General features: G+C 41.2%; 1 protein-coding gene across 1 annotated transcript in view; it reads right to left on the bottom strand.

The window, feature by feature from the left end:
- The window catches only part of LOC119659864 (serine/threonine-protein kinase Nek8), a 31,101-nt gene that overhangs the window by 10,386 nt on the left and 2,183 nt on the right, over positions 1-18,532 (bottom strand). Inside the window, exons 5-13 of the mRNA XM_038068176.1 lie at positions 14,922-15,060; positions 14,739-14,867; positions 14,618-14,686; positions 14,449-14,534; positions 14,255-14,383; positions 10,719-10,843; positions 10,526-10,643; positions 10,339-10,466; positions 10,027-10,165 (exon numbers count right to left, since the gene is read on the bottom strand). Of these exons, the coding sequence (XP_037924104.1) occupies positions 10,027-10,165; positions 10,339-10,466; positions 10,526-10,643; positions 10,719-10,843; positions 14,255-14,383; positions 14,449-14,534; positions 14,618-14,686; positions 14,739-14,867; positions 14,922-15,060 (1,062 nt within the window). The remainder of the gene's footprint in view (positions 1-10,026; positions 10,166-10,338; positions 10,467-10,525; positions 10,644-10,718; positions 10,844-14,254; positions 14,384-14,448; positions 14,535-14,617; positions 14,687-14,738; positions 14,868-14,921; positions 15,061-18,532) is intronic.

Raw genomic sequence — 18,532 nt, 5'->3', positions numbered from 1 at the left:
TGACCTGTGATCTTAATTACTATATGGGTTCAGACTTTTATTACCCATGGTGATAATGTTCCTGGAAGGTCGGGGATTTATTTATCTAATGGGATACTATTCCAGGAAGGTCGGGGATTTATTTACCTAATGGGATGTTATTCCAGGAAGGACTACAGACATTGTTATCTATTGAATTGCAGATGTTGGCATCTGCTTCATCGACTATGACTACTCCCCATCTTAAGCAGATTCGTCCCGAATCTGTTGCAAGTTGCTATTGATGGTTTTCAGGATGAGCTGCATTCTCTCGTCGTTGTTGAATTGGACTGGGGGTATGATGACCTCATGATTCTCGCGGCGCTTGTACCTGCAGTAGCACACTGATCCCGTCATTGTCAACATTGTGAATCCGAAAATAGCAGCTGCAAGCCAGTTACTTGTTTTTTTGCTTCAAACTGGTCTGTCATTTGATCGATCTTTTGCAAATTCTTTAGGTTGAAAACGCTCGGTGTCTGTCGGCTTCCTGGATGTTACTGGATATAGCGTGCCATTTATGTGTACGTCATTCGAGTGAATAAGGAGGAAAGTTCCGTTAGTAGCCATCTCGCTACCGTTCTCGATGATCCTTGCATTGTTGTCGTTGATGAGTATTGTATTCTCGTCGATTTGTACAATTGGTGAAATGTGGTGGGCTGTCGTGGTGTTGCACGTGGCTGTGGAGTTACTGAAAATCTGCACTAAACAGTGGTCGAAGGGATACTTCTGCCAGATAGATAAACTTAAGGCTTCTTTGCAATTTCTTAATGCTTGGTTTCCTGACTCACACGTAGAGATATGCTGATTAAGCAGATTTAGAATAGTATTATTATGAACTACGGAAAAAACTTTTACTAATGGACAGATTTCCTCAATTTTTGGAATTTTAATTAAATATTTTAATATGCTTTCGTCGGAATAGACTTTAACTTGTGAGGCTGTCATTAAATCATTTAGACTAATAGTAACGTTTGAATTAATCAAATCTCTTATTTCATAATTTGCTAAAATAATAGGATTTACAATGTTTAAGCGTGCAAAAGTAACCGAGTAGACGACATTATCTAATAGACCTATTGCTCTTTCATTTCTTATTGAGATTAGTTGAAATAGGCTGGATCTTGCAGAATTTTCCACCCTAATGGAATTACGTTGAATCGTATTAATTTGAGTGGTTAATTCGTTAATTTTTGCAGTGAGTTCTGTATTGGTCTCAATTTGTTGAATTTCCGCTATAAGCAAACTAGATTGTTTTTCTTGAAGTATTGTCCAGTCACTATGATCAGGAGTGCCAGTAATAAATTTCAATGCAGAGCCTATGAAATCAATTGATCTTTTTTGTTTGTGGAATCGCAAGGAGTTTAGTAATTTCGTAATTTCGTTAAAATCAGCTTCAAGAGATGCTTTTTCTTCTTTAACTTTAAATAGTTTTTCAAAGTTTTGAATATTTTCTGCGATTACTTCGAATTCGGTTAGGTTCACGGTGTGTATTAAATAAATAAATTCTTGGTAAATCGCGACGTTACCCTTCCGGAAAGGTATATACATAGCCGTTGAGAAGTGCAATAGTCGTGCGTTGGTTGTGGTGAAGACTAGTAATCCGAAAAGATTTTTATCGAATATTATCTTTGTGAATCTTTTTGCCATCAACTAATACAGTTGTCCCTAAATCTTCTTGAACAATCTTCTTTACGTATCTCCTAGTCAGTTTTGTTCCTCGCCGTTTGTCTATTCTAACAAATATTTCTTGACCGGCGTGGAATTCACGGGACACCCGTTTCTTATTCTGGATTTGACATTGTTTCTCTTGAGCTTTCTGGAGGAGATATCTTACTTCCTTAATTTCCTTTTCAGGTAGGGAAAATAAGACGTCGACAGGTCTTCTTTTAATTACGGAGTGAATTGAACCATTATATTTGATGGCGGCTGTTAATATTATTTCCTCAGTGTCATCGGTGTGGTTCTCCATATTCAATGTTCTCGAAATTTCAGCAAGTGTTGAATGGAATCTCTCTATTTGACCATTACTTACGCTATGCATTGCAGGTACGGTATAGTGAGATAAGTTGAACTTGTTTTTAATCAGAGATTCGATAGTTTGAGAACAGAATGAAGGTTCATTGTCAGTAACCAGTATTCTTGGTTTCTTAAAAAATCCAATAATCTTGAGTAGAACATTCTTTGTATCGACTATGCATCGAGAGGATATACGTTCTACAATGGCAAACTTAGAGAACTTGTCGATACATGTGATAAAGTAAAGACCATTTGTGTTAAAAATATCCACGTGCAAGATCTCACCAGGGTATTTGGGGATTGGAGTAGGAGTCAACATCTCTTTCTTCGGATGTCTTGCATACTTTCCTTGCGCACAAATAGCACATTTTCCCACGAAAGCCTTAATTTTCTGCCTAAGCTTGGGAAAGAAATAGCTATCTAAAATTTGCTGGTAGTTCTCGTTTGCTGAACGGTGTGCTCTTTCATGCTCTATAGCTATGGTTTCCACTTGATCGTTACTATTGAGAAGATCAATAACGAATTTAGTAGTGTGCCTAAATCGGACTGATGGAAATAGTTCCACTAATTCGTTTTGGATTTTTCCGAGCACATCAAGCGGACAATAAATTCCGTTTACAATATTATAGTTAATTACATTTTTAAGAACCATATATAATGAATGAAAATCCTTAAATTGAATATCGTGTCGGAGATAGCCGGCGAACGGTGCTGTCGTTTTTATTTCGGTTGATTCTGCCGGTGATAAAAATATTTGGTTTCTGAAAATATTTATCGGTTCATACACGGTCCGTATGTACTGAGTAAAAGATACTTCACTGTTTGTGCAAGTTCTCCCAGTGGAATTATCGTTGCTGAGATGTTGAATGTACTGACGAGATAGAGCGTCTGCTACGACATTACTATTGGTAGGTTTGTATGGTAGAGCTTCGTTTGGATCAGCAAAAACGTTAGAATTACATCTCAAGATTGATTTGAATTCCGAACGAACCTCTTCAGGAATTTTACTATAATCCATCTTCAAGGTATTTACCTGAGCACACTCCATAAAGGAAAGAGGTTCCACGCCATTTTGGTGTCTGATGCAGCTTGAACCTGTATCAACAGTGGCGCTGATTTCCTTAAGGAAGTCATAACCCAATATTCCGTCAAAGTCAACCAGGTTCGGTAGAATGAAAAATTCGGATTCCTGTCCTAGAATGTGAATGGTGCATTTTTTTGAAATTTTGGTTGACCCATTAATTGATGAAACATAAAATGGATTCTGTACCGGTCTAATAGATTTCAAAAATGAAAGTTCTTTGATGTAATTCTTTGCAGCTCCAGTATCAATAAGTACCTTCAACTTTTTTCCATTAGCTGCTGTTTTCACAATAAAAGGTAGTCGAGAGCTAGTGTTCAATAAATAAAGTTGGTCAGTAACATTTGAATGTTGTTCATCATCTGAAACATTAGGATAATTCTGAGCTGACTTTGATCCGTATTTCTGTGCACTAATATAATTGGCACGTTGTGATCTTTTATGATCTTTACCGGATTCTTTATTCTTAGGTTTGCCTTGTCGGGAAAAATTTGTCACTTGGTTTTGGTGGAACACTCTATTTGGTCCACTTGTATTAAAATTTGGTCGGTGAGTCGTCGAATACCTGTTCTGAGTTCTTTTAGAATTTGATACATTATTGAATCTCGAAAATGATGGATCTATATCCATAGGCTCGGGAGTAGGTAAAGTCTGTTTCTTTGTTTGGGACTCTACCTTGTACTGTGGAAAATGTTTGCGAGGCATTGGATTGAAAGTTTTTCGTTCAGCGAATGCACTAGCAAAAGCTGACCTTTCTTGGTTCATTTCCAATTCTTGAGCCAACGCTAAAGCACTAGGAAGATCTACGGGTCTGCTGGAAAACAGTATATCGCTTAATGGGCGATTCAATCCAGATACAAATACACGCAGTGCGTCGCTCCTGTATTTTTCATTCAGCAATTGCAATGCTTCCTGGTTCTCGGAATATTGCATTAACGCTTTGTTTGTTATGAGAGTGAGCTGTTTTTCCACGGTATCGTAATACTTTACTATAGATAATTTACCCTGCCGAAGAGTTGAAAGTTCCTGCTCTAAGAGATGCAATGGTCTTTTATCACAATACGTATGGTCAAGTCTAACTAGAATAGCTTCAAAATTCAAAGGAGTGCCAAAGGAAGACAAGACAGTGTCGGCTGCTCCTGTAATTTTATTACGAAGAATTGCAATCGCTTGATAATATCGATTTGATCCAACATATCTCTCATAAGGCTTAATAGCCGCTTTGGCCGATTGTCGCCAAGAGGGGTATTTCTCAGTTATTCCTGAAAATTCTGGCACGGTTTTTACAACGTCCAGCGAAATTTCACATGGAATAGCGTCATTAATTTGTACATCTTCGTACTTTTTTACTTCTTTAGAAGGAATAGCAGAATGAAATTGGGAAGATAATTCATTTTTTTGCGATTGGAGTGCATACTGAAGTCGCGTTTCTAAGGCGGCATCTGCTTCCGCTGAAATCTTTTGACTTTCAATGGCTAATGCATTGATTTGCCCTTGCACTTCGAATTGCATTTTAGATACAATCTCCGTAGTGATTCGGGTTATAAGGTCAGTAATGGCATCTGCGCTCAGTGACATTTTTTCGAAGTTTACGAAATTTCAAAAGAGAATAGAGAAATAAGAGCAAAGTATTATAGATAATATTAGCTACAAGGTTTTACAAAAAAAAAAAAAAATTACTTACAGGATTAACATCGACGTATTTTCACAGGTAACTATAACTAACATTTAACTGTCTCTAATTGCTCGCCAGAATGCCACTTATCACTGCTATAACACCGTGCAACTCGACGCGATTATTACATGTACTATACACTCTCTCTTATACCGGCTATAACTTTGCCGTGAAAAAATTAATCAAGGAATAGGATAGGTTCAAATTCTTTGTTGGGCGCCAGTTAACAAATAACTGGTAACAAATGGGTTAACAAATGAAACGATATTTGTTTTATACTTTTTTATTCATTCACGAGGGCCAGAGTGCTTACGCTCTGGTAGTACTCGAGGAACTGCTGATCTCCGTTTTCTACACCTCCTTAAATACTATGTCTTATTTACTAATGAGTCGACAGGGAAATATACAACACATATTTCCTTGTGACCCATGGTTCTTATCTTTAACACAGGGAAACTATACAAAACATGTTTCCCTATGACCTGTGATCTTAATTACTATATGGGTTCAGACTTTTATTACCCATGGTGATAATGTTCCTGGAAGGTCGGGGATTTATTTATCTAATGGGATACTATTCCAGGAAGGTCGGGGATTTATTTACCTAATGGGATGTTATTCCAGGAAGGACTACAGACATTGTTATCTATTGAATTGCAGATGTTGGCATCTGCTTCATCGACTATGACTATTGCCCTTATAGACTTTCCGGGTGGGATCATTCTCATCCATACGGATTAAGTAACCTGCCCACCGTAACCTATTGAGCCGGATTTTATCCACAACCGGACGGTCATGGTATCGCTCATAGATTTCGTCGTTATGTAGACTACGGAATCGTCCATCCTCATGTAGGGGGCCAAAAATTCTTCGGAGGATTCTTCTCTCGAACGCGGCCAAGAGTTCGCAATTCCTCTTGCTAAGAACCCGAGTCTCCGAGGAATACATGAGGACTGGCAAGATCATTGTCTTGTACAGTAAGAGCTTTGACCCTATGGTGAGACGTTTCGAGCGGAACATTTTCTGTAAGCTGAAATAGGCTCTGTTGGCGGACAACAACCGTGCGCGGATTTCATCATCGTAACTGTTATCGGTTGTGATGTTCGACCCTAGATAGGAGAAATTGTCAACGGTCTCAAAGTTGTATTCTCCTATGTTTATTCTTCCCGTTTGAGCAGTGCGGTTTGATGTTGTTGGTTGGTTGTTTTTCGGTGCTGACATTGCTACCATATATTTTGTGCGGTTTTTATGTTGGATATAATTCACACTGAGGGCATGTTTGCGAATTAATATAAGTGAACAAACAACACCTTTGGACCACCTCCGTCACTCCACTCCCAGGGCAGAAGCAGAAGTAGCGTCTAATAAGTTGCCTCTTCCCTGAAGAAATCGTAGTCGTCCGTTTCTTTTCAACTTTAGGTGCCGCCCATTATTATAATACATTCAGTTTTATACCTGATTATATCTATGTTGCTGACTAAACCGATTGTTTCGAAATTTGTCACACATATAAAGGGGATTGAGACGAGTGCCTCTTTTTTATCTACGACAGGTGGCTTGCTCACTATATGCGAATATATCCTGGACAAATTAGTTATGTGTTCCGTTCATTGATGGCGATAAGTTTATGACATAGCACAGCAGAGAGTTTCGCGAAAAGGTTACGTTGTTGCGAGATAAATTTGAAAACACTACTCGATGCTGTAAATCGAAAGCAACCGTTTCTTTTAAATAGTAACGGAGAATAACTCAGTTCTTCCATTCAACTTCCAAATTCCGTCACAGAAACAAAGCCTGGAAGTCCAACAAAACAGTTTTGAAGAACTGTCTGAATGTGGAAAGCGGCAGAAGGAAGTATCAACCAAACAGCTGGCATATGCAACTGGTGGTAACAACGCACTAGTGGGAATACGGACGGATTAGTGATGATACAAGAAATTATAGTGTCTCTAACGAGAGTCACTAAAATTTGCAGATTGATCGAAACCAATAAGTAGTAAATGTAAGAAAATACACCGTTGAAAAGGTACTGTCTATTTTTGTTGAAGGAGATTTTACAAGAAGACGAAGAGGAAATAATTCAGAATGCTAATAAAGGAATTTACTCCTGTTATTCATTAGTTGCAAAGGCAAAGAAGTTGTGTTACCCAAAAACAGAATCAATTCATGTTACTGAAGCATATAACATATGGAGGCTCAGATGCAGACTTTTCACGATGCAACTTTATTTCAAATTTCCTTAGTTCCTTTACAGGTGGTAGCTAATAACACCCGAAATAATATTTGGCAGAATTCAACCCTTTCTTCTGTGGGATTTTGTAGACTAGAACGAATTAGATTTTTTTCTGAATGTCATTAAGGAAGAAATCTTCTATATTGAATCAAGTTAAAATCTTGAAAGATACACTAGCGCCAACTTCATATGGGGCGGCGAATATTAAGGACACCATGTTATTTACCATGATCATTTGATGATGTGGAATTATAAGAATAGCTCCTAAGATCCAAACAAATTTTAATGTATTCCCGATAGGGCAATTATCTGAAGAAGCAGCTAAAGCCCGGAATAAGAACTCCAGGCAATTCTGAGAAAGTTCATTTGTACCGAATGCAATATGAATATTGTTGACTTCAGATCCTTATTTAAGCTTAATTAGGCCAAAAGTAAGTAGAAAGAAGCAAGTATTTTCCAAAGAAGCATTAGATTTATTGCTGCTGGGCGGGGATGATAGCGATCCACAAGATGCTGATAGCAAGGAGGACCGAGGAACTTAAGGACCGACCGAAACAACAATAGTATGAAGTGAACTGAAGTAGCTACTTCAGAATAGAAGCTATTCCTGAGATTTTGATCTGTTACTCTTTCTCGTTTATATGCATTTAGGAAAAAGTAGAGAGTTGAAATATTGCTTATGGGTCGATATTTGTTAGAGCAGATGTTTTCTAATTTTGATCATCTACGTATTTATGCCATCAGCTATGAAAATCCTTCCGTTCGAATAGCTGAGTGGTTAGAGCACAAGGCTATCGTACGGATGGTTGCGGTTCGAACCTCACTGGTGGCAGTAAGATTTGTGGTGTAACGTCGAACACTAGTCCGCTCAGCTGTGAATGAGTAACTGAATCAAACCAGGGAAATAATCTCGGGCGAGCGCAATGCTGCCCACATTGCCTCCTACAGTGTACTGTAGTGTACCGTTACGGACTTAAATGAATATGGATGTGGATTGTTGCGCAACGATTATTATTATGAAAGTCTGAAAGTTCTGTAAACATATTAACAATCGCTGGTCGTCTCTATTCCCATCATCATCATATCACTGCGTTGCTGCTAGCCCAAAAGCCTCATAAGCATTTCGTTAAAAATCCCTCTAAGTTTTGAGTGACCGTGTCTGCCAATTAGTGACTTGACATTTGTTGTCTTCATAAGGATGATGATTCTTTGATCGACCTTATTTTCCTAACTGTATAAATCGTGTTTCTTCAATCATTGTTCCATGTTCAGGGTGATATAAACAGACTGCTCCCGTTCATCGAGCTTGCGGGTGGTCTTTCAGAGCGGGAATATGGGTTTCGGCAAGCCCGTTCTACTGTCGATGCAGTAGCAAAGGTCGTGGAATTGGCTCGAAATGCAATGGCCGTGGGCAAATGCTGTGCTCTGGTGACGCTGGACGTCAAAAATGCTTTTAACTCAACCAAATGGAGCTGGATTAAAGGCGCTTTGGCTAAATTGGGTGTTCCTAGTTACTTGGCTCGGCTAATCGAGAGTTACCTTTCGGACGGACGTCTCTGCTACGAGACGGACGACGGGCCGAAGGAGTACATTGTGGCAACAGGTGTGCCTCAAGGTTCTGTATTGAGACAACTGCTGTGGAACATAATGTACGACGGAGTGCTTGGCCTACGCGTGTCAGAGGAGGCAACGCTGATTGGTTTTGCGGACCACCTGGCGGTAGTTGTAATTGCAAAGCATCCCGAGGATTTGGAACTTTATTCAAATGAAGCCATTCATGCCATCAAGTCATGGTTACGAATGGCCAAGATAGACCTGGTGAACGAAAAGACGGAGGCGGTCTTCTTTGCCAACCGCAGGAAGAACAACACGGTTAATATCTGGGTTGCTAATCGTGAGGTCGTCTCAAAATCAATTGTCAAATATCTGGGGTGATGATCGATGCCAAGCTGAGTTTCAAGGGACACTTGGATTATGCGCGGGAGAAGGCAGCAAATGCTAGCTCACCCCTTGCAAGAATGATGCCTGGGAGGGCCGAAGTATAGTCGCAGGCTACTTATCGTGGGAGTGGTGAAGTCGATCCTGTTATTTGCGGCCCCTGTTTGGGCGGGAGCGTTGAACCACACTGTAAACCGGAGGAAGATAAATTCGGCATACCGGCCAATTGCGCGACGAGTGTGCAGAGCATGTATGACGGCGTCGACGGAGGTAGTGTGTGTCATCGCGGGAATGATCCCTATAGATTTTCTAGCGAGCGAGGCACACTGGCTCTACGAAAAACGGAAATCCAGGAGGTGAATGCGGATTTCCGAAAAGCCATCAGGAGAGAATTGTGTGGCAAGTAGCAACAACGATGGGATAATTCCGACAACCCATACATTGATCCCGTATATCGAGAAATGGGTCGACCAAAAGCACGGAGAATTGAGTTACCACCTGACACAGTTCCTTACGGGACACGGTGGCTATAGGAAGTAGTTGCATCGCTTCGAGTTGGACGAGTCTCCCAACTGTCCTGAGTGCGGTGCTACACCCGAGGACCCGGAGCACGTTATGTTCCATTGTCACAGATTTCTGCAGCAGAAAAGGAGGTTGAACAGCATCTTCAGGGCGGAAAAGATGCTGAAGTCGGAGGAAAGCTGGATGGCGGTACATGAGACAGTAACCGTGGTGCAAACAAAACTCCTGGAGTTGGATCGAGCTCGGAAGGCAGCGCGACGGAGACGCGACATGGATGTGCTGGTGTAGCGAACCAGAGCCTCCCCCGCGAAGTAATACTTCACGGTGGTCCCGCGGGGAGTGGCGGAAAAGTGGGGGTGGTTTTAGTGGATCCCACATACTGCTGCAACCTGGCGTAGCAGCGTCTTTCTAAGACCTCCATCCATAAAAAAAAGATACCTCTGCCTGTTTGGCTAAGTGCTATAACTAAAGAAACGGAATGCCTTCAAATTAAATTTTTAGGATCTCCACTCAATTCTTAAAAAAAAAAGGATTTCCACTTACTCAGAATTGCGGCTATTCCCTAGCCCTAATGAACCATGAGGACAAGTACCCCATGAATAAAGGAGGCCATTATTATCCAGCGCTAGAACATGGTCTCCACTTGCAACTACTTCCACAATTTTGATGTCATTCAAACTTTCTGAAGGGAAATTTATTCATTTGTCAAAGTTATCAATTAATTAATACTCAATTAATTCTAATTAATCAAGGAAAAAATAAAAAAATATAAACTTAAATGCCAGTTTTCTTGGTGTTTATATAGCAATGATTGTCTGATAGATTTTATTTGCAAATTTGATACCAGAAACTTACCAACAACTTTTGGTATATGATTGCTTTTCTGATCGTCACGTCCAAGAGCGCCTCTGCTGTTATCACCACAACTAAAGACCACACCCAAATCAGTCCAAAAAATTGAAAATCCATCACCTGCACACGCTCTATGAAATATGAAACATTTCTATAAACGGAATTATTTCCATTAAATTCATAAACTTACCCAATAACACGATACTTCCTCAAAGCTTCAATGCGGCTTGGATAGTGCTTCCAAGAATCAAGTGAATTCAGTCCTAACTGTCCTTTGCTGCCTTCACCCCACGAATAAACCGAACCGTCTTTCAATTAGTTGTAGTATATGAGAAGTAAATTTATTGTTAGGTTATTTAATTGATATTTGCATATGTTCTCACCTTCATTCACAACTATAAAATGAGAATCATTAGTGGCAACACCCCTAATCTTAGCTTTGGGTGGAAGTTGTAGCGGTGTCAGGGAGAATCCTGTACCGAAGGCCTTGAGTTGATATAAGACAGACCTTGGAGAAACAACGAAATGCATTTGAAATTAAATAACGTAATATTTGTTTATGAAAAATTGCGACTGTTGTCCTGTTAAGTATTGCACTGCAATTGAGTGCCGTTGAAGCCCATTGCAAAACTCATTTCACAGCTGAAAGACCATGTACAGGAAATTCGTCTCCCGGCGCATTGCTTGAATTCGTAGGATGGAAGAACAAACAAAATGCGGAAAAGATACATAATATAATCGCCGGGTAATAGGAAACAACCTATAGCGAGAAAACTGAACAAAAAGAACGGAACTGAAAAACTCACATTAGAATAGTGAAACAGGTGACACTGCCTCCAATGGCTTCAGAAAATTGGAGTCGGAATATTAAGACGATTCTTCGATCAGATGACAACTCCGATGCTACTATTAAGGATGTAGCACCATCCTGGAAATCGCGACCCTAAAGAAGCAGAATGAAACCCTCCTCTGCAAATAAGGGGCTGCACTTTGTAAGGACAAGTCCCTGGAAGAGTGGCCCGCGCACTGAAAGAAAAGGGGACAACAGCAACAAGCGTCTCGGAGGAAACAGGTAAGTACCATGATTTCCCCCAATTGTAGTCCTAGAGCCACCAAAAGTAAGGTCGCCAAGGACTTCCTGATCAAGAATTCGGGAAATATCAACCACCAAATCCTTTTCAAAAACGAAAAGGACTACTCCCCGACCAAAAATTTTCTTGTAAAGAATCAGGCGTACTTCCTCTCCTGTACACTCCCTTTGGAGGAAAGTACATGTTTCTCATTCTCATTCTCACAGTAGATTGCTGACGACCTAGAGGCCCAAGGTATTTCCAGCGTGCTTTCCATCAAATCGTCCATCACAAGGAAGGCTAAGCAAAAGAATCGCAGAATGAGCCCGTGGCTTGTTACCTTTGACGCCTCTTTCGAGATCGATGATCTCACATCAATAAAAGCGATAAATTTCACCTTGCCATGCATAGGCTAGGTGAATACTCTAAGACGGCGGACGAGAATCCCAAGTTCCTGAACTATCGTAACTTTGCAAAAGTTATGGCGAGAAGGAACGTCCACAAACACATCCTGGAATAAACCAATGCAACTCAACAAACTTTGAGTGATATCAACGACCTCTTTCACTTGCCCATCCATTTCTTTCGCCGATGCACTCCCCAGTGGCATACCAACCGTTACCACTTCTCAGGCATCCACCAACCTAACTATTCTGGATCTCCGTTAATTTAGGGAAGGAAGGAGGGGGTGGGTTCTTGATTTAAAAACTTTATACTACAATCAAGCTAATTACACTAAGCTACCATCATGCCAGATAATAATTTGTCTCCTTTGAATTTGAAAAGTAGAGAATGTCGGATGTAACTTTAGTCAAACAGGAAATTGACATATGGAAAGAGAAACCCATTCACGAAATTCGTTTGCATGAATGGGAAGTGTATTCGTTACCCTGTAGAAAATCGAAGGTCACTTCACGAATGAGCGTAAAATACAAAGGGGCGGGGGGTATATCACCACCATTCGGAACGAGCTCCCGAAGACTTCTGAATGCCAAGATTCATTCTTCATACTAACAGATAATTACAAATACAGGAAAACATTGCCACCTGGCATAGTTTCTCATGGAGCAATAAGGGTGTTAACATATCTTCAATATGGGAGTACGTCCCGCTAAAGTCAGAGATGTGTAGTTAAAGAAGAAGCGTGAACAAGGCGTTGAAGGTAGGCTTGTGCCCGCTGAATGTAATTGGGAAGATATTTAAATTAAGGTAGGTTGGCAGTGACAGTCAGAAGGGCAGTTATCACCGCAATCGTACAGTTGCATTGGCAGTTGTAAAATCGCAAGACTAACTGTTGAATACGGCAGAGGTCAAATGATTTTCAGTGAATGGAAATTGCAGTGCTCATTCTTACTTGCGAGTCGCCGACATTAATTATTGTGTCATGTGTGGACGTGCGTTTCTAAAAATTTGTAATAACTCAATGAATAGAGGGATGGCCAAAAGGAGAGCTATTTCAAAACCCTTTAAAAATAGCAAAATTAACCGTTAAGTTCCACCCGCAAATATGAAGCGCTAGTGAAATGTCTCGTCGACACGGACCTGCACGACTCTACGTCAAGCCAGACTCGAGGATGTTTGATGTCCATAAACCGGGCCACACCGAAACCTAAATAACAAATAAGGGAGTATCTCTTGAACCAATCAGAAAAAAACAAAAAGACCCTCTCCCCCGCACATCCCCGAGTCTGGCTAACACAGAGGCGTGCAAGACCTTGTCGATGGGACACTTCAGTGTTTGCGAGGGGACTTTGACGGTCAATATCACCATCTGTGTAGGTTTTTGAGATAGCCTTCCCCTCTAAGTCTATTTCGGCTAAGTAGGATCGTCTTTTCACGGTTTGACTAGCTTCAGACGTAATTTGCCTTTCAACGATTTCGATCAAAATTTCACAACCATCTCTTTCATATAATATGTTTTCGTGCACGCCTTATTATATTTCCACGCAGGGAACACACCAGAAATCTGATTGATAGAAAAGATTTGAAATTTGAAAATAGTTTCCCGGAGGTATACAGTTTTGATGGTGGACTGCGTTACGGAGCACAAGGCTTGGGATTATAGTCCCTAAATTGCCAGGCTGTGATGGAGAAAAATTCTCGACATATGCAAGGGATGATATACCAAGGACATATATGATAGGGGTCGCCAAAACCGCAACGACGGAGACAGAGGAGTTCCTAAACCTCATGATTGCCCAAAATGAGGGCATTCACACACAGCTGATCACGATCAGGGCAGATGACCGGTCATTGGAGAAAATTGAGAGTAATAAGTTAAGTAAATTATAGATTCGGTAATATTTGAGTGCATGTGTACTAGGAAAAACCGAACAAGAACACTTTGAAGGATATATCAGGTAGGAATCCCACCGAGATTGCGAAAGAAACTGTAAAGATTATCAAAGCTGAAAGGGCACTAACGAAAAAGGTAGTAGAATTGCTGTTTATTGAGGATGAGAAGCGAGATGAGTTCGATATGCATCTCCTAACGCCCACGTGAGTTCCCCCTAAGAATGGTAAAACGTCAGTTCTCTTTCAACTTTGCAACCGCTTGTATATAGACATAGGTCCCTTGTTAACTCCTTTGGAGAATATACGGCATTGTGTTCTTTACCGTCCTGCACATTTTATTTTGGATGAGGCTATTCTTCAGTTTCATTACCTTCACCTTTAATATCGTGCGAGGGGTGAGCCTACTGCAGCGAGACAACAAAACGCTGAACACAAATATCTATAATTACAGGGGTTCGAACCCTGGAGATTGAGAATTTGACGCGCAACCAAGTCAAACATCCTGCAGTTAAAAATGCATAAAAATGTATAAAGTTTGTTCCCGTAAGACCAACCTCGCTTCCAACGGGTTATTGGGAATCGCAGTCACGGCTTCCATGAGTTGTTGAGTAAATGTCTGCGCGGTGTTCACCAGCGATTCATTAGTGTCTTCAGATGCGTCATTATCATAATTGTAAGCATTCCTAGAAAATAAATAAACCTCAATTATGCTTTAATTCCTAGAAGACGTGTCTTATATGTATTTTACCCTTTATTTCTTCCTAAGTTCCGATAAATAAGTGGAATCCAGTACTGAAGTATTTCACTTGCACATGGTCTGCGCGAAGCCTCTACCTGTGAAAGTGAACCTAATTTAATTGATGCTTAAATACTTCTATCAAAAAGAGTATTTCATATAAGCACATATCGGCAATTACCTGCAGTAGGATACTCAATAATGTTTTTAATCCGTTAGAATAACCAGGAGGAACTGGGGTATATTGACCCTAGAAAATGTTCGATGAATATAGGAAGATATCTATGAAAATATTCTATTACACTCATGATCCTCCCAACCAATTCAGGCAAATTCGAAGCAGCAAACGTTTTCCTGAGACAACACATTTCGTTCAATAGGCATCCAAGAGCCCAGATGTCACTTTTGTGGTCATACTCTTTCCCTTCACACTGTATTCCAAATAAATATATTAGGAAATCTAATTTGGAGACCTGATCTCTTACCATTTCTGGACTGAAGTAATAAGGTGTTCCAAGAACTGTTTGAGCGAGAATTTTAGTATTCATAATTTTTGAAATGCCAAAGTCACCAATCTTCACTCGTCCACGGTTGCAGAGAAATACATTAGCTGTTTTCAAATCTCTAGAAGTGTAGAAAATGTAGAATTCTCGTTTAGAAGGTTGGTTATTATATAATATTATGACGTAAGATTAAGAATAATAATAATACAGCAAAATGGATGAAATCAAAAGACGAATCATGCTTGCAAACAAAACCTCGTACCCATAAACGACCACTCGCAGAACTCTGGAAACCTTGAAAACATAAAAACTAACCAAACCTTGCTTAGCCTTTCAAATTATAGAATACTGTCATCGACCGTATAAAATGAAAGGGACGGAGACCAAACACCGATTTTGACCTGCAGCACCTTAGAAGAGGAAGATTACCTAAAAAAGACAGAAATCTGAATAAGTCCATATATGACAAGATTCTTAGGAGAGCTCGGAGGTCGCCTGCATCTTATTGCCGAAGATCCGCATGGATCCAATCCAATCTTCAAAAACCCAGAGTCCCCATGGAGGAGGAGGAGGAGGATAAACCGCAGTAGAAAAGCCAAACTTTTCTATTCCGCATAAATGGAGAGTGCCTGGATTCACTGGAAAAGGTATATTATAAAGTGCAGTTTAGCGTCAAGGACGACGATCTGTATCCAGTCGACGCCGCCAATGAATCGTTATAGGAGATGAAGATTGACGGTCCGAATGGGACTGACGAAAGCCCTACGCCAGCATATTGTGCTGAGAGTAACGCAGATAAATCTGTAGCATTCGAAGTTTGCCTTACCTAATCTGCTAGTCTCTCCTAGAGAAAGGCATAGACGTCGCATTAATACAGGTGCCCTGGATCAGAGGAGGCCGAGCTATCAAAAGGCTCTAAAGTAAATATCACAATTTATTCCACAGTAGAAGAGACACGGATCGGGACAGCACTTCACCATTTATCCTCGCTAGGACGACCCCGCACGTCTTTTTGTGTTCGGACTTGAGTTCCAACAACCTAACTATAGGCAAACTGGAGCAGGTGGGAGCGGAGAACGTGTAGCACGACCAATCAGCTCCACCAAAAGAATTACAACGTTTGACGTCAATTATCGCAGCAAAAAAGGCCAACCTGTTAGACTGATAGCCTGTGACGTATGTACCACCCTTCCATTTCCGGAGCCCGGAGAACTGTTACCGTTGGAAGACTTCCTTGATATCGCGCTACTAACCGACAATGTGATTTTTACGGTAAGGAACTGGAGAGTGTCTGACCAGAGATCCTTTTCAAATCATAGTCTAGATCTCGCTGTAGAAGTCCCCAGCTCTTTCAGAGACGCCAGGAGAATCGACTGGAAGAAGTTGGACCAAGAACAAATTTTCTGGTGTACAAATTGACAACATTGACACGACAGCTGAGTTGAAGTCAAAGGTTGCAGCTCGAACTTCCCCGCCAGCAAGGAGAATTATGAGTCAGAGTCTTGATTGGGGGGCAGGGGGAGGGTATGCAGCCCCAGTCGTCTGAGATTATACCTAAAATCGGTAGGTACCGAGGATGAAATCGGCTGGGCTATAAACACCTTCTCTGCATATAAATCTGCGGAGCCAGCAATACTGGCATTAAGTCACATAAACCGCATGAAAATTTTGTCCATTGACGTTGGGAAAGGTGTGGCTAGATGAATTACTTAGAACCCTACGGACTACGCTACGCGCAAACGAAGCTTCACGAGGAATTTTGCTGTGAATTTTTCCACCAGAGGAGAGTAGAAGACCGGCGACAGTATTCTTCACTGGCGGATGGCGACAATGCAGGAGTTTTTTTGGATACACACAGCGTAACCGAGCCGTACGGTCTCCCAGGATTCGCCAGTATATTTCATACTGGAAGCCTTTTAATCGACAGTGGACATCCTCCACGCTCTGAGCAGTTTGAGTAGCACATTTAAAAAGGAGCGTGATGAAGGCTTGTAACTGTGCCAAGTTAAGGAGGTCTTGATCCGTCTATAATAAAACTCGATGGTAAGAGCGCTTGTACCAGACGCATGCAAATGCAGACTCCACGGTCTATAGGGATCATGCGGGGAAATCGGCATACCCTGCAATTTGCATTGCTGAAGCTGCAGAGAGGAGGGAGGAACACTAAGCCACTTCCTTTGCGATTGTGCGGTCAAAAGGCGAAACATGGATTGGTACCCACGATGTAGCAGAAATCAGACTACCATACTACCAACTCTATCTCAACTGCCACTTGTTGATCGCAGCGAGTTCTAAATGGGACAAATTGTACCAACTGGTCCTCAAGTAGTTAGGTGGGGCTGACAATTTTACACGGAAAACGAAAATTATGGAGCCACGAAAGGAGCTTCAGACTGGATGGATTTTCCAACCGCAGACCCGCGAACGAAAACTATTTGCTATTTCCTCAAAGCACATGCGCTTCGATACCCTGTCCTAATATATGTCTGGTGTAACAGCGTTACGAGAGATGCGCTGAACCGACACCAGTTTTCTGAATAAGAAGTGCTGCACCACATATTATAGTGGCAATCAGGTAAAGCATGCCTTTAAATTTGTAAACAAGGTTTTTCTCAATTTGCAGAACATATAAGATGAACATCCTGCATATAGTACTCCAGATACACTCCCTGTTCCCACTATAGAAAGCTTTCCCGAAATCAATGCAGAGGAGGTGCAGCGAAGATTTAAACTCAGCGTACTGTTCCAAAATGATCCGTATATTGTTGATGTAGTCAATGCAGGAAGATCCGGAGCAGAAACCAGCCGAAATATTTTTTTATGCATTCGAGGATTATGTTTACTATTATCTTTGCAACGGTAGGGAGCATGCAGATACCCTTCCAATTGTCATACTCAAAACGGATGCTCTTCTTTGGATTCTTAACGACCAGCTCCTTCTTCTATTCTCTGGGAAAAGGCTCGAATTTCCAAAATTTCCGTACGAGTGGAAGTAGCAGATCTACAATAACTGCAGGTGCAGCGATAAATAACTCTGCGGGGAGACCGTCAAGTCCAGCCGATTTACTCCGTTTGAGTGCATGGATGGACGAAATGATTTTTCTTCTGCTTGGAAGAACAGTGTAACCGCATGCTACGGTGACTAACCATTTCATTTATAAGAGGAGCCACCTTAGCAAATGTGATTCGGTTAAGAACCGTGACGAAGTGTTCTTTCCACTTCTTCAGTTGCTCGTCATTTTGGACCGTTGACGTCGTTCACAGGATAATTGAAACATTGGCGACCGCATGCAATCTCTTTCGTGATGCGAAATTATTGCGTTCTGTGGCATCTTCCGCTTCCCTGGCCAGCGCATTAGCCAATCCTCTCTTGTCACGGCGTACAAAACGGAGAACTTCTCGAGATTTCGTCGGGTTCGAGCGCGGTCGTCAAGACGTGTTTCCCCATCATATGTCCGAGCAAGGTTTTAATAGAGGTCACCGTGACATTCACATCACCCATCACGACCACGATGTCACCTTTAGGAAGCCTCCCGTGAACTGCGTGTAATTGTTCGTATAACCGTCCTTCTCCCTTACACGAAAATCTCCGT

This window comes from Hermetia illucens, chromosome 6, assembly GCF_905115235.1.
Source record: "Hermetia illucens chromosome 6, iHerIll2.2.curated.20191125, whole genome shotgun sequence".
NCBI classification, from domain to species: domain Eukaryota; kingdom Metazoa; phylum Arthropoda; class Insecta; order Diptera; family Stratiomyidae; genus Hermetia; species Hermetia illucens.
Note: the sequence above shows the minus strand (reverse complement) of the source record. Positions and strands in the feature narration are given on the sequence as shown.